The sequence below is a fragment of the Clarias gariepinus genome, chromosome 7, assembly GCF_024256425.1.
Source record: "Clarias gariepinus isolate MV-2021 ecotype Netherlands chromosome 7, CGAR_prim_01v2, whole genome shotgun sequence".
Taxonomy (NCBI): domain Eukaryota; kingdom Metazoa; phylum Chordata; class Actinopteri; order Siluriformes; family Clariidae; genus Clarias; species Clarias gariepinus.
Genome location: NC_071106.1, coordinates 27,317,792 through 27,331,808, shown reverse-complemented (window position 1 = coordinate 27,331,808; position 14,017 = coordinate 27,317,792). Strand labels below are relative to the sequence as shown.

The following is a 14,017-nucleotide window of genomic DNA, read 5'->3' as shown; positions in this document are numbered from 1 at the left end:
GTAGCGCGGCGCTGTGCGTACATTATTACTGTGACACACTTGAATTGAGACAAGATAGTGACAAGATGTTTCCCATAGCGTATATGTATATAATACATACGTATATAATACCGAAAGATTCCTTATATTGTTCCTCTGCATTTAACATGCTGACGTTAAACTGTTATTTATAACTGTATAACTGATTTTTTTTATTTACTTGTATTAATGATCCATTTCTTTGTGTGTAATTGTTTAGTTTTGAGTGTATAATCTTCATTGTTAATAAATAAAAGCATGAATTTGAATAGGTACTTTCCTATTATTTTCCACTAATTCCCTCTCGTTCATTGCGCCCCACCGGTCATGTCTGTATTTCCCACTAGGGGGGCGCGCCTTACACTCGCTCACACACTGAGAAGCACGGGTTACAGGTATAATGCTTTGTTTAGTCTTTAAAATTCACAGAGTTCGTAGAAAACCTGTAGGTTTATAATAGTTTGCCATTTCAATGTAACACCCATAATGCTGAGAAAATGGTGTATTTTTTTATGATGTAGTAAATTATATAGATTTTGAGGATGCATTTGGAAAGTTGCTTATAATGTTATGCAATTTAACACCGTTTTTTTCTGGAATTACTTTCAGTATTTGCATTTACTGCAGGAACACAAATAATGTTCAAACAAGAAAGAAAGACATGAGAAAGACATGACTACATAAATGCTATCCATTGTTTATTTACTTTATTTACTTAAAAGTTCATTAATTTGCTGTAATAAATTAAAATGTAATTTAATAAACATTTAAAGTAATTTACACGCTACAAGACATTGTATGTAAGATATGCAGCCTATGGTCCGTGTATTGAGCCTACAAAGCTCTGTTTTATTAACTTCACAAGTCTAAATTCTCTTTATAACCAGACCCTATCTATATTCCATAGTTCTGACATAATTGACAAAAAATAAAATAAATTAGACAAAGTGAACTGTTTTAAGTTTATTTTTATTCTTTTCTCCACTACTGTTCCTTAGCCCTTTTTGTACAGTTACATTAAAAACAATCCATATTTAGAGTCAAATTATTTCTACATCAGCCAAACAAGTTCAGTAAATATCATTAATGTGCAACTTAACAATTTCACATGTAAGATTCTTTGATCCTAAACATCCAAAGTCATATTTGATCAGGTGCTTGCCAATAATAATATTAAGACAAAATGTCAGTTGTGTTCATTTGAGTAGGAGGCTGCATTATTGGGTACCGACAATGAACTAACAGTGTCATTCAGAAAGTACCAGGAGGACAGAGGTCTTTTAAGGGTCATTTATATAAAACCAATTTAAGTGTGTCTTTGGAAAAAGCAATCAGTTTTTGTGTTTGAAGATTATACATTTCTAAAATAAATAAAAAAATATGATTTTTACTTAATATGGTAAACCATTAATTATTAACTATTATGACATGGTAAAGTTTGTAAAAAAGAAAAAAAAAAAAGAAAAAAGATTTTTATAATATTTAGGCCCTAATTGCACTATTTATGCCCATTTAAAAATAGTTTATTACAATCTTACAATAAACGTTTTAAGGACTAGATAACAGGCTCTTCAGTACACACATACCCAACAAAGTACCTCATACTCTAATCTAAACTTTAATGACAATCTTGTATCTTTACTAACAAAATTGATGGATTATGTAACCAGTTGCTGTACAGCATCTCCGCAATGTAGAAAATTTTTTTATATGCCTATGAACATTGTTAGTTTATAATAATACTAAAACATGATGCATAAACATATATAAATAATAAATATCAAGTTTCAGAGGTTGTCACTGCAGGAGTCCAGAAGTAAAACCTTAAAAACACCAGAACAAGGCACAAGTGGTCTAAACAAATTGTGATGTAAAAAAAAAAAATTTAATAGTATTTTTAACTGGTGCATGGTTTACACAGCCTGTGAGTGAAGCCTGCGGAATCAGTAGGCCTTACATCAAAGATACCCCCCCCCAAAAAAAGTGATAAGTGGTAAGATAGATAAAGACATAATAGTGTAAGAACAACTCCACAGACTGATATCACACTGCGTAAAATGTAGTTCACCATTAAATAGTAAGCTTACCCATAATTCACCCAAGAGCCAAAGACTGAATTGGAAAAAACATGAAAAAGTTTTCTGATCAATACTGAAAAAGACTAATTTAAACTCAGATCAGCCATAACATTAAAATCACCTGCGTAACATTTTGTAGGTGCATTGAGGCATAGAACACACATATGTGCTGTGCCTTACAAGTCCTAGATCGAACATGTTTGTCCAATACATCCCTAAGATGACTGTTCGAATTGAGATCTAGGGAAATGTAATGAGAACACTGACGACTGGCCACCACCATCTCTTCCTCTCACTGTGCATCCTAGTGCCATCTCTTCCCCAGTTAAGTGATGCACTAGCATCCAAATGTATTCACTTCAGTATTCAGTTATCACGGGGCCTTGGACAAGATTGTCACCAGTCTGCAGGCTGTCATTTCTTGGACCACTCTTGGTAGGTACAAAGCATTTTAAACTGAACACACACCACAAGACCTGATGTAATGGAGATGTTCTGATCCAGTCTTATGAAATATGCCCATTTTTCCGGTTTTCAACCCAACAACCTTAATAACTGATGGTCCACTTTCAGCCTGTTCTCTTTCACCCCCTGACAGAGGCCAGGGGGTGAAAGAGAAAAAATCCTTATTGATTCATTTTAACTGTCAGTGGTTTTAATGTTAAGCTGAACGGTGGAATCTTACAGTAAGACAATTGGGCCAAAGAGGCAACAAGAAGTAAAATTAAAATAATTCAATTTAATAATTCATAAGATTCATTTAAAAACTCTAAGAGGATAACAGACTATGAAAAATCATTTAAAAAAAAGAAAAAGAAAAGAAAGAAAGGGAGGAGCAATAAATTGTAAACTTTTTGAACACAAAAATAACATATGAAGCAGAACTCAACACCGACTACCTGATATTTCGATTTGCTCTGGCTTAAAAAATATTTCCCCAGGATGTACTTGTCCAGTAGGCCAAATAAAAAAATATATATAGCAGACAAACTTAACACTAGTTTTTGGTTACTAGGAAAAAAAATATATAGTATATATATCTAATTGGCCCAGTTAATGTATGTTAAAAAAAACCTTAGCCAAGAAAAAAAAAACTTAGCCTGTGAAAAAGTCCTTTGTTACTCCCCTACAACTTCAATTCTGCTCTAAATGAAAAACAACAACAAATAATAATAAATGAAGAAACGGTGCATCAACACACGTTACCATTGCACTGGTCTGCAAAATTAAAACTCTATGCTTCCCTCATCCTCCACTGCTCAGTAAACAGTGTGTCAGTTCAGAGGTCACTATCTGCTAATGGAGTTGTAGGAAGCACGAGCGCTCGGGTCCAGTGGCTTTGTGTCCGTCTCACACTCGTTAGGTTCCTCAATAATGTTATCTTTTTCTTCTTCACCTTCGTCGTCGCAGGTCGGCAAATGGAAAAATGCTGTCCAACCCCGAACATCAGCCAGCTTATGAAAAGAACGGAGGACAAAGTACATTGCCATCAAACCTAAAAACAGATAGACTGAAAGAAGAAAAAGAAGAAGAAGAAAAAAAAAAGAACAGGAATTTATTCAGGGGCACTAAAGCTGAAGGTGGCATTTAACATGCTGTTCACTGATCTTGTCACCTGTCTTTTAAACATTTCACAATTCTACAAAAAAAGAAAAGAAAAGAAAAAAGAAACCTGTAACTAGCACTAATAATGTCTATTGGGTGATAAATTATGCTGAGGACAGGGTCAGCATCAATGACCGAAAATTTACAATGTTACAATGTAATCTCTGCTCCCCAAAATGACCTTGTTTTCACCTGCAAATGGCAAGCGTAGGAAAAAAAAAAAAGAGGGCCCAAATGTTTTTAAACTGCAGCTGGAGTGGACATTTTGCTAAAACCAGGCAACCCTGGTTAAAGATTATCAGCTCTTCTGCAAACCTGCATTTATCTCATACATATGAAGCAGTGTGGATTAAGGGGGTTACTCAAAAATAGTGGAGACTTGATGGTGCTAGGGTTTGATTCTGTGTCCTTCTGATTAGTAGTTCACTTTATTGCCCGCCCTAAAGCAAATTGACACATTTAAACTTGAGATAATTAAGCAATATCATACAAAACAACCTGCTATTGTGCTGGATATTGGCACGGTTGTGATGCAGCCTTCATTAGGAGTTAGACAGCACTTTGGGATTCAGCCTAGTGTTAGAAGCTAGTTATCCTTGTAGCTCACTTTAGGAGTAAATAAACCACGGACAATTCAGAGACAATTAAAAAAAAAACTTATAAACAACACTAATTGTCCAAGATGAAATAACATTACCAGACATTTTTGCTACAAGTACATCTCATCTGTAACTGATTTCAAATGTGGGTCTGTTCTACCCCAAGTACTATGGACTGTACAGACCTACTTTCACCTATGCTGGTGACCGACAGTTAGTGTAATTAACAAGTGTTACAACACCTTTCATGCGGAGTGAAACATATATAGTACAGTGATACCTCAGCATAAGGATTTAATCTGTTCCTGAGGCGAGTTCTAAAGGGGAAATTCATATTGTGAAACACATTTTCCCAGAGAAAATAATATAAATTGTAATCTATTTTAGCCACCCAAAATTATTACAAAATTACCAGCGCTAGAATCATACTTTCGTATGAAAACTATCAAAACGTTTAAAAAAAAAAAAAAAAAAAAAGTGAATAAAGTGAAAGATGAAATAAATAGGCATTAAACCTCAATCCTAATTTATGATTTCTCTTAGCACCAGCTGCTTTAAAAACAAAACTGAAAGTGGCTCCTTTTCTACCAGATAACATTCTTGGTACTCATGTTGCTATGTCTTCTCTACATATTGCGAAAAAAAAAAAAAAAAAAAAAAAAAAAAAAAGTAGACCCACTTCACTTGACTTTCACACATGTCTGCAAACATGACACATTGACGCATACAATTTTTGAACGGCTCCTGGACATGCGTGGAACTTATGACGGCGCTCGGTTCGGCTGTATGCATGCCAAATTTTTTGCAAAATTTCCGTTTTTGTGGCATGGCAATCGTATGCTAAGGGACCACCATGGTTAAATTTCCCAGTGCTATTACTGTCTATTATCGCCACTTGTGGAACTCCTCTCATCTAATCAGTTCACTCAGACCAAACTATCGTATAATATTTGTATCTGACATTTTATAATTCCTGATTATATAATCCTATAATTACACCCTGATGCGTAAACTTTTTGCATTCCAGCACACAAAAAAATATATATTTTTTCCATTTCTAAATTACAAATTAAGAAATATTCATTATAAACAAAAATTACATATCACTATGGTAATATATAAACAAAAAAAGTTAGGTTACTGCCCATTTAACTGAAACCATGACATGGCATTTTGATAGTTATGACATGTTTATCGTTAGTATGCACATACACAAACACACAAAAACAAATATCGTATGTGACCTACATGTGTTCCTAACAATGCTTCACTCCACTGAAAGATATGATTTTATCTGCCACTCATATGATTAAATGTTGCATAAAATTAGGAAGCACTAAAAAAAAAAAAAAAGCACTAAAAAAAAAAAAAAAAAAAAAGCGCAGAGAAAGAGGAACTGCAAAACAATCCGAATGATCCCACAGACCGACATCGAAAACACCCAAGGGGTGTACTGGTAAATTAAGGTCAAATTCTGTATGTTACAAGAGTTTCTGGCCTTGCTAATGTCACATGATTATTGCCTTGCCAGACATTCCCAGAAAATCATACGCCAATGAGAAAGTCTGCAACTCTGACTGCAAATTAAATATAATAAACCTAAAAAAGAAAGCTGTGGCCCAATTCACATTTTACCATGCCTCCTGAAATTTCATATGGTTCAATACTCAACAACAAAGATCTTTAACTTAAATAACAATAAATTTTTGTGTATGAAAGCAAGAGAGCAAGAGAATGAACACTGAAAGCTTCATGAAAAGAACTTGTTGTCCCATCCTCAAAACAACTCCTGACAAAAAGAGTCTTTCAATTTTAAACCTCATAACAGTGAACATGTGCGTTTCTATAATTAGAAATGTTCATTATGTGTCTATTTAACCCTCAATCAATTCTTCTAACTTATTGGAATGAATCAAAAGTGACGAGCTATACAAAGTAAGATGATATACACTTTATGCAGTGTTTCCAACACACAGAGTATGCTTGAGCGGGCCCACCCTTCTACGATCGACGACCATTCAATTGCGATCGATTAAGTAGTGGCGAACAGTTCCCTCTGGCCTCACCCCTCCTGAACCCGTTATTCAGCTACCGTAAGGTTGTAAAAGTAGCGGATGCCAGCTGGCATTAAAACACAGGCCTATGTTTGCCTGTGACCAAAAGAATGTCAGTTTTAATTTAATTTAACTTTGTCACATACGGGCAGAGGGTTAGTATTGTATGTTAGATCTCTGAAATGTGAAATTATATTGTGGTAAAAGTAACATTTTACTTGTTGCATGAAGACCACATCTCTTCTGGCAGGTAATACCAGCCCATTCTACTGGCTACCACCATAGTATACATTTCAGAATTTTAAGAAACACTTACATGACCAAAATATCAGTTGCAATAAAGTTTGTATTTATCTTCACTTGTACTGTAATAAGAGGCACAAATAATTTCAAGGATGACAACGCAGCTGCATACATACAAATGAGCTCCTGGACATGGCTTGCCAAAACTTGTGTAGCCCCGACCTCAAACCTGCTGAAGGCCTTTGGGTTGAACTGGAGCAGTGACTGCACTTCAGGTCTTCTCAACAGAGATCTAATGCCCTCGAAGCTTAACAAGCACGAGTCCCCATAGTCATGTCCACTTCTGGCCATACAGTGAATATCCTGTGCATATTGTTTATTACGTGCAACAAATTCAATTAACATAGGCATATGTTACTTTATTTAACTGCCCACAAAATATTCCCAAATAATATTAGAGAACATTACTGTCACTATAACTGTACTCATATCATGGATTGATGATGATCTATATTACCAGTTGTTTGCAAAACGTAATAAACATTAGGTCATAAAGTTTATTTTTATGAGAGCTTGATGCACTGTGTCTACAGGATACTCAATAGACCATGCAATGGCGTAACATTAACATGACTTGAACTGCAACACAAAAATATCTAGAGTAAAATTATACAAGTCTTTGACAAATGCAATCATGCCTACTTTTAGACAGAGCATTATTTCTGACATAGATGGTGTGAATGTTAATACAGTCCTCAAAGAAGGACAGCACAACATGTCTAGACACAAACATGAACTCATTATCGGCAGTGAGGTGAGAGACCACACAGGAACCTGTGTAAGCCCTGAAGCCTTTTCCATCCCTGATCTAAAGCAGGCTCAAGTTTATAAATTAAAAACGTATAAAGAAATTCTACAGGTAAATACAATTAGAACTTGAGAAACACCCAAATCCAAATCTGTCATTTTCTAAGTTCTAAGGGCATAGTTTGAATTTTCAAAAGTCTATACTAAAATTTAAAAACATACAAGTACATTACAATAGGTTTTCCTGCTCTGCACAATGACTGAAGTAAAAAAAAAAAAAAAACAAAAAAAAAAAAAAACTATATTTTGATCTAAAACCCATTTAAAAACCCGAACTATCCCTTTAAACAATGCCTCCTCTTTTTTGTTATGATGGGCTGTTTGCCAGTTTTACACACTGTACAACAAATGTGCTTAATTCTCATAATAAACAATTAGATCCTCAACACTTAGCAGAGGTCTAATGAGTAGCACTGGCTTAAAATAAAAATTAAATCTAAAAGTAATTAGAACTAAAACTGACCATATCTCTAGGTGAAAGATTTGTGGTTTGCTCAGAGAGAACACCTGACACCGTAACAAAATTTCCTTCTTGCTTCATTATAGATTCATCAAATTAAATAGAGTCACAGCCAAAAATATTGACATTATGGCCAAGACATCTAATCCATGAATAACACTCTATAAACCATTACCTCGCTATTTACCACTAACAGGACATCCTGTTAAGTCGTAGTTTTTGGGATGAAGCAGGGAATTCTGACTGGGTTGGTCAAAGCCACTGCATTACAGATTGTTTATAGAGATTTCACTATTGTCAAGAGAAATATGTACAGATGGATGACGTTGTTTAAAGAAGAGGAAAGCACTGGAGTCAAACCACAAAATGGGGGACCATCAAATGCGACAAAGGGGATTTTTAAAGAGGAAGCTGTTGGAAAAAGCATACATACTGCATCTGTTTGAATACAAGTGATCACATTTCCTTTACTGTCCCTTCAGATAACTGTATTAACACTGTGGTGGCTGTTTTGTTTACTCATTTAGATTTAGGAAATTTGGAGATTACAAGGTAACATTCAGCAAAATAATTTTACCCTTCGCATATTTATATTCAGATTGTTGAAAGATTACTTAAACAGACAATGGCAATGATATTTGAGGGTGACCACATTCAACCCAAACTTCCGTTTAACTATGCCCCAGAGATGGAGTAGTAATATGTTCATAAGATTTCTACGATGTCAGTATGCCTTACTATTATTGCAATAATTTCCTTACCCATAACAGAGATTTTGTAGAGTGGTCTGAGTTTCTGATCGGGCTTCTCTCCGGGCACAAAGTCGCCTAAACCGATGGTGCAAAGTGAGATAAAGCAGAAATAAAAAGCCTCCAGAAATGACCATGAGTCCTCGATGATGCTGAAAATAGTAGCTGGTAGCAAAAAGAAGAAGACAACGATCACCAGGAGCAGGATGACAAAGTGTATGGTGCGGGCAGTTTGAGGATGCCAGCCAAACCGCCGACGCCAAAATACCACTGGCCTAAGGTTCAATGGCACCATGAGACGCTGCACACATGCCGTGAGCACCAGCATGGTGAAGGGGACACCGAATAAGGCATACACAATGGAGAATGCTTTCCCAACATCAGACAGTGGAGTGGTGTGGCCATAACCTACAAAACACACAAAAGAATATATATCTTTTTTTAATTAATTGTTTTTTTCTCATAGGTTCTGTGTGAAATCAGAATTACATTTTATATATACATATACACACATACACACACATATGTATATCTATCTATCTATCTATCTATCTATCTATACACACACACACACAATATATATATATATATATATATATATATATATATATATATATATATATATATATATATACTACAGTAAAAAAATACATAAAAGAGAAAACAATTTAAAAGAAACTTGCAGAGATGGGTGGGGGTATGTTGTGGTCAATGAGTCACTACAAGACATTATTTGTTTTGTTTATTTCTTTGTAAGGGAAAGTACAAAAAATTTTGAGTCACTTAGGTCTTTGCAAGAACTTGCAATAAAAGGACTTAGTTCTTTAGTGCTTTTTAGTATTGTATTTTCCTTCATGTTTCTTTAGAGGTTCTGTATTTTTCCTATAACCTTAAATTCCACAACTTAAATTCCAACCACAGTGTAAAAAAATATTTAATGTTCATTCAACAGAATTGATAAATATACAGGGAAATATTAATAGTGGAGAATATATATATTTAAAATCCCTATAAGTTGAGGCTTTGACATTGTTATGGGTTGTTATGGGGAAGTTCTCCCTTGTACATTTTTGGCCTCCAGGCACACATGATTAAAGGTAGATTTTACTGTGGGTTGGAAAACAGGAACCTGAAGGGATAAAATCTTCATGCCTGACAACTAAATAGGACACATTTTGTTGTTGTTTCCCCTTTTAAAAAGATTTAAAGGAGATATAATTCTGCAATGTTTTTAGAGAAACATATGTGGGCACGAAGCTGTTCACGTATGTGAAGAATAAAACTTTCAGTATAGCACTATAGCTTTTAGGTATAAAATGTGCTGTTTTAGCAAAATCAGAAAAAAAGAACACAAAGAGTTAATGAAAATTAAAATATACTATAAGAGATAAGCTTGTTCTCTCTTAGTATAAAGCTTGTTTTTTTTAATAAAGTTATTTACACCCCTAGTAAGAAAATCTCCAATTTAAAAATTGCATTCCTTTGCAAACAAAAGTGGCCCATATCCAGTTTACTGACCATATCTGATTTTATTTACTCATTTAAGGTGTTTACACTATGATTTCAATTAATGTGACCTAAAACTACATTAGTCTGAACACGACACTATGTGGTCAAGCTACAGTGTGGCGCATGATTAGACCACTTCTCTGGTTCACATCCCCAGTTTCCTTAAATTCTGTTTTTAAACTTTTAACTTTCCTCCATTTTTGTCGAGATCGCTTAAAAAGAGATTTCACCCAAAATGTTTGAGATCTTACTATCCTGAAAATTTCCTTCACTGACACCCTCCATTTTTTTAGTCCTTAGCAAGAATGAATAAAAAGGTTGAGGTAAGTTTAGAAAGCTGCCTACACAAAATTATTTTAGAATAAAAGTTTCCTACTTAACCAAATTATTATTAAAAAAAAATTTTTTTACAGGCCACCTAACATCTTAAACTCCAGTGCAATGATTGGCTTCTGGTCTATTACATGAATACAGGAAAAGAGCAGCACTAACAATTTTCATAATTTGAATGTTTAAAACGTTTCAGGATGTTTTATAATCGGTAAGAGAAGGCTTTATTTAATTGTTTATAGAGTTATTGTCTGACAACATCTGTGTAAATTTCAGACAGAGTGACTTAATATGGAGTGAACAAAAGAAAGCAGAGGTCAGAACGCAAATATAATTAAACTTAACTCCACCTAAAGCTTACTCGGTCGGAAATAGGGCCCTTAAACAAACATGTAGAGTACACACACACACACACACACACACACACACACACACACACACACACACACACAGAGAGAGAAGGCTGCTAACTAAACACTTTTAATGCAAGTCAAATAGAAGTTGCTGGTGGAGTTTCAAATACATCAGCACTATACGCATTGTAAACATTCAAATGTGACTTCCCTTTCTAGTGCTATATGCCTTGTATATTTAATAACACACTCGGATACAGAAAATGTTTGTACTTGTGATTTCCTGAATTATAAATGATAAATCAGGTCTCTTCCCAGTGTACTTGATTTTGATTAGATTAAAATAAAACAGTGGCTATCCTATAAAGAAAGTGTGTTTGCTTTGGGTTTAAGGTTTCACACTCAAGCATAATTCTGAGTTGACATTGCTTCACTGCTTTGGACTGAACAAATCATTTTTAAGCAGAGAAACAATAAAACACATTTGCATCAATCTGGATATTAAAGATGATGTTTAGGCAAAACAAAGGTCTACACACAAATCTTTCACTTAAAAGTAATCAATCAGACAAAACGTAGGTGTCTCAATTTTGCCTTTGGGTTTTTTTTACTTGAAAGAAAAAAACAAAACAAAAAAAAACTAATAGCTGCCAAGTTTACATCATTAATATTGCACACATACAACCACATGCTTCCCTGAAGCCATTTTGTTTGGTCTATCCAATCTAGTTTTTTATTTGACAAATTTACATATTAAAGAATGTGTGTGGAAGTTCCAGGTGAAGTCTGAGGGCGTCGTTTTTCCTATAACAGATAGCTTCCGTGTTCCCTTTTTAACATGGACAGACTCTCAAGTAACTCTTCATTAAAGATCTGCACTACCCAAAACCTGGTTATAAATCACCTATGCTCAAATCTCACGCGCTTGGCTTGCAACAATGCTTAAGTGGATATGTGTCAAAGCTAAATTAAAATAAATGCCAAAACCAAATTAACACTAAATATCGCTACACTTTCTCAATCGGCATGACATTTTTCTCATGGGGGAGGGGGGGATGATCTGCGCCTACATATCCCACACACAATAAGGTACGAACTGCATGTCCTGACACCAGTCTATAAATGCTGCAATTAACTTTTTCAGTAATTTGTGCTACAGTAGCTCTCTTGTGATATTGGACCACAAAGGCTAGCCTAGGTAAGCCCTGGGTGCCCATGACCCCGTTCGCCTGGTTACTTTTGCTAGTAACCACTGCAAACACTGAGAACAGCCCAGAAGATTTCTGGGGTTTAGAGAGGCTCAGATCAAGCCATCCAGCAATCACAATAGTCAAAATCATTCAGATACTTTTACTTACTCAATTTCCTGTGTACACCACATCACTTGATTAACTCTTCCAACTGACTATTTACTTGTTACATGATCCTTTATATGGAGAAAATTATTTTGCCAAACTTACAATGACATTGTATTCAAATACATGTACTTTAATAAGGAGATGGTGGCCCTTTTGCAGCTTGACAGCCTCCACTCTTCTTGAAAGGCTGTCCACAAGATTTTCCTGTGTTTCCGTGGGAATTCGTGCCCATTCATTCTGTATGAGGTCAGGCACTGATGTTGGACGAGAAGGCCCGGCACGCAATCTCCGATCCAGTTCATCCCAAAGGTGCTCGATGGGCGTGAGGTCAGGGCTCTGGACGGGTCAATCTCAAGTTTCATTTGAGGATTTAAATCACCGTGTTTTTATAGTGCTTGCTTTATGCACTGGGGCACAATCATGTTTAAATAGAAAAGGGCCTTCCCCAAACTGTTGCTACAATATTGAACGATATGGATAATTGTTTTTTTGTTTTTGACAAAATATTTGCATTTTGTAAGCTGGCTAAACATCAATCTGTGTTCACCAATCACCAAACACAGTCTTTCCTCATTTTTTCCAGTGTCTAATTTCAGCCCAAAAATAAATCTTCAGACACAAAGATGTCTTTGTGCCCAAATCTGTGTATTTTTTCTTCCTGGTCCAAGACGACTAACGCTTTAATAAGCCTAGTTAAAGCAGTGTGTGAAACTGTAACTTTTTAACTTTGACATAAGCTCTTAATACGATCAAAATCAGTTTAAAATGTGGCCAAAGGCGCGGCTTTCATGTTGTTGGTAAAGAAGCTGTAGATAAGGAAGTTGAACCTGAATCAGACTCACCGATGGTGGTGACTAGAGTGTTGGAGAAGAACAACGCAGACGCCAGGTCCCAGTTGGAGTTCTCAGAGGTGTTTTGCCCGAGGGAAACTCCGTATTTGTTAGCGTTTAGGAGCGTCTCTAATAACCGTTCCAATGTGGATATGTTAATACAGCTCATGTTACTAATGAGCTGCTGTTTGAGAAGATTCAGCTCGGCCTGAACTTTCTCCTCCAGCGGCTTCTCTAGTGCCGAAAACACTAAAGCTCCGATCACCAGATACGACACATACACACACACCAGAACCAGCACCAGAAAACACGACCTGGACGACGTGGACATGTTGGCAAAACAACGCTCAGATAATACACACGAGGCTTACTCTGCCTCTTAGTTCTTCCTCTCCTTTATACACACACACACTTTTGATCTCGCCTTGATGTGAAACGCAACAACAGGGTTGCCAGATGCGGGCGAATCAAGTTGATGTATGTTTTTTTTTTTTTTTTTTTTACAAGCAACTCGGAGCTGTCCAAATTTTTTTTAAAGAATCTTCACATTTAAATATTTTCCTTCTTTCAACAAGCCTAATAGCTGGGTTACAAAAAAATGAAAACACAAAGGACAACAACTCTGCGTTCTCGCTACAAGTGGTTTATGAATAAACAAAACGAATCGATTCCTCCATTCTGATTCAAATAACACGAATCAGTAAAGTGATTCATAGAGCCACGTCGGATTTTAAAAGTTGGGTCTACGGGAAAAAATGATCTGAACTAACAAATACAATAAATAGAAAAATTAAATACAGTTTGTCAGAGTTTGTTAAAGTTTATTTCTCAAAGTTATTGTGTGAGTAAGCTGTCGATGTCAAATTAACATTGACGCATTTCTTGTCAACTCTAGTTTCAATCAGTAATCAGTTTAAATTAAATTTTCGTGTGTTGGACATACAAGTTTAGTGAGAACTAAAGA

General features: G+C 35.4%; 1 protein-coding gene across 1 annotated transcript; it reads right to left on the bottom strand.

The window, feature by feature from the left end:
- Positions 1 to 2,815: 2,815 nt before the first annotated feature.
- Positions 2,816 to 13,561, bottom strand: kcnk6 (potassium channel, subfamily K, member 6). The gene is made up of 3 exons (XM_053501182.1): positions 13,066 to 13,561; positions 8,686 to 9,081; positions 2,816 to 3,606 (listed from the first exon to the last, which is right to left on the bottom strand). Exons 1-3 carry the CDS (start codon positions 13,382 to 13,384, stop codon positions 3,386 to 3,388), a joined length of 936 nt encoding a protein of 311 aa, XP_053357157.1. The 5' UTR covers positions 13,385 to 13,561; the 3' UTR covers positions 2,816 to 3,385.
- Between the last annotated feature and the right edge of the window lie 456 nt (positions 13,562 to 14,017).

What these genes read in the sequence shown, in the direction of transcription:
- kcnk6 (XM_053501182.1), bottom strand. Translation starts at nt 13,384, where the DNA reads ATGTCCACGTCGTCCAGGTCGTGTTTTCTGGTGCTGGTTCTGGTGTGT. An exon ending in CACTCTAGTCACCACCATCG is followed by an intron (nt 9,082 to 13,065) that starts GTGAGTCTGATT and finishes TGTGTTTTGTAG; the next exon opens with GTTATGGCCACACCACTCCA. An exon ending in CTACAAAATCTCTGTTATGG is followed by an intron (nt 3,607 to 8,685) that starts GTAAGGAAATTA and finishes TTCTTCTTTCAG; the next exon opens with TCTATCTGTTTTTAGGTTTG.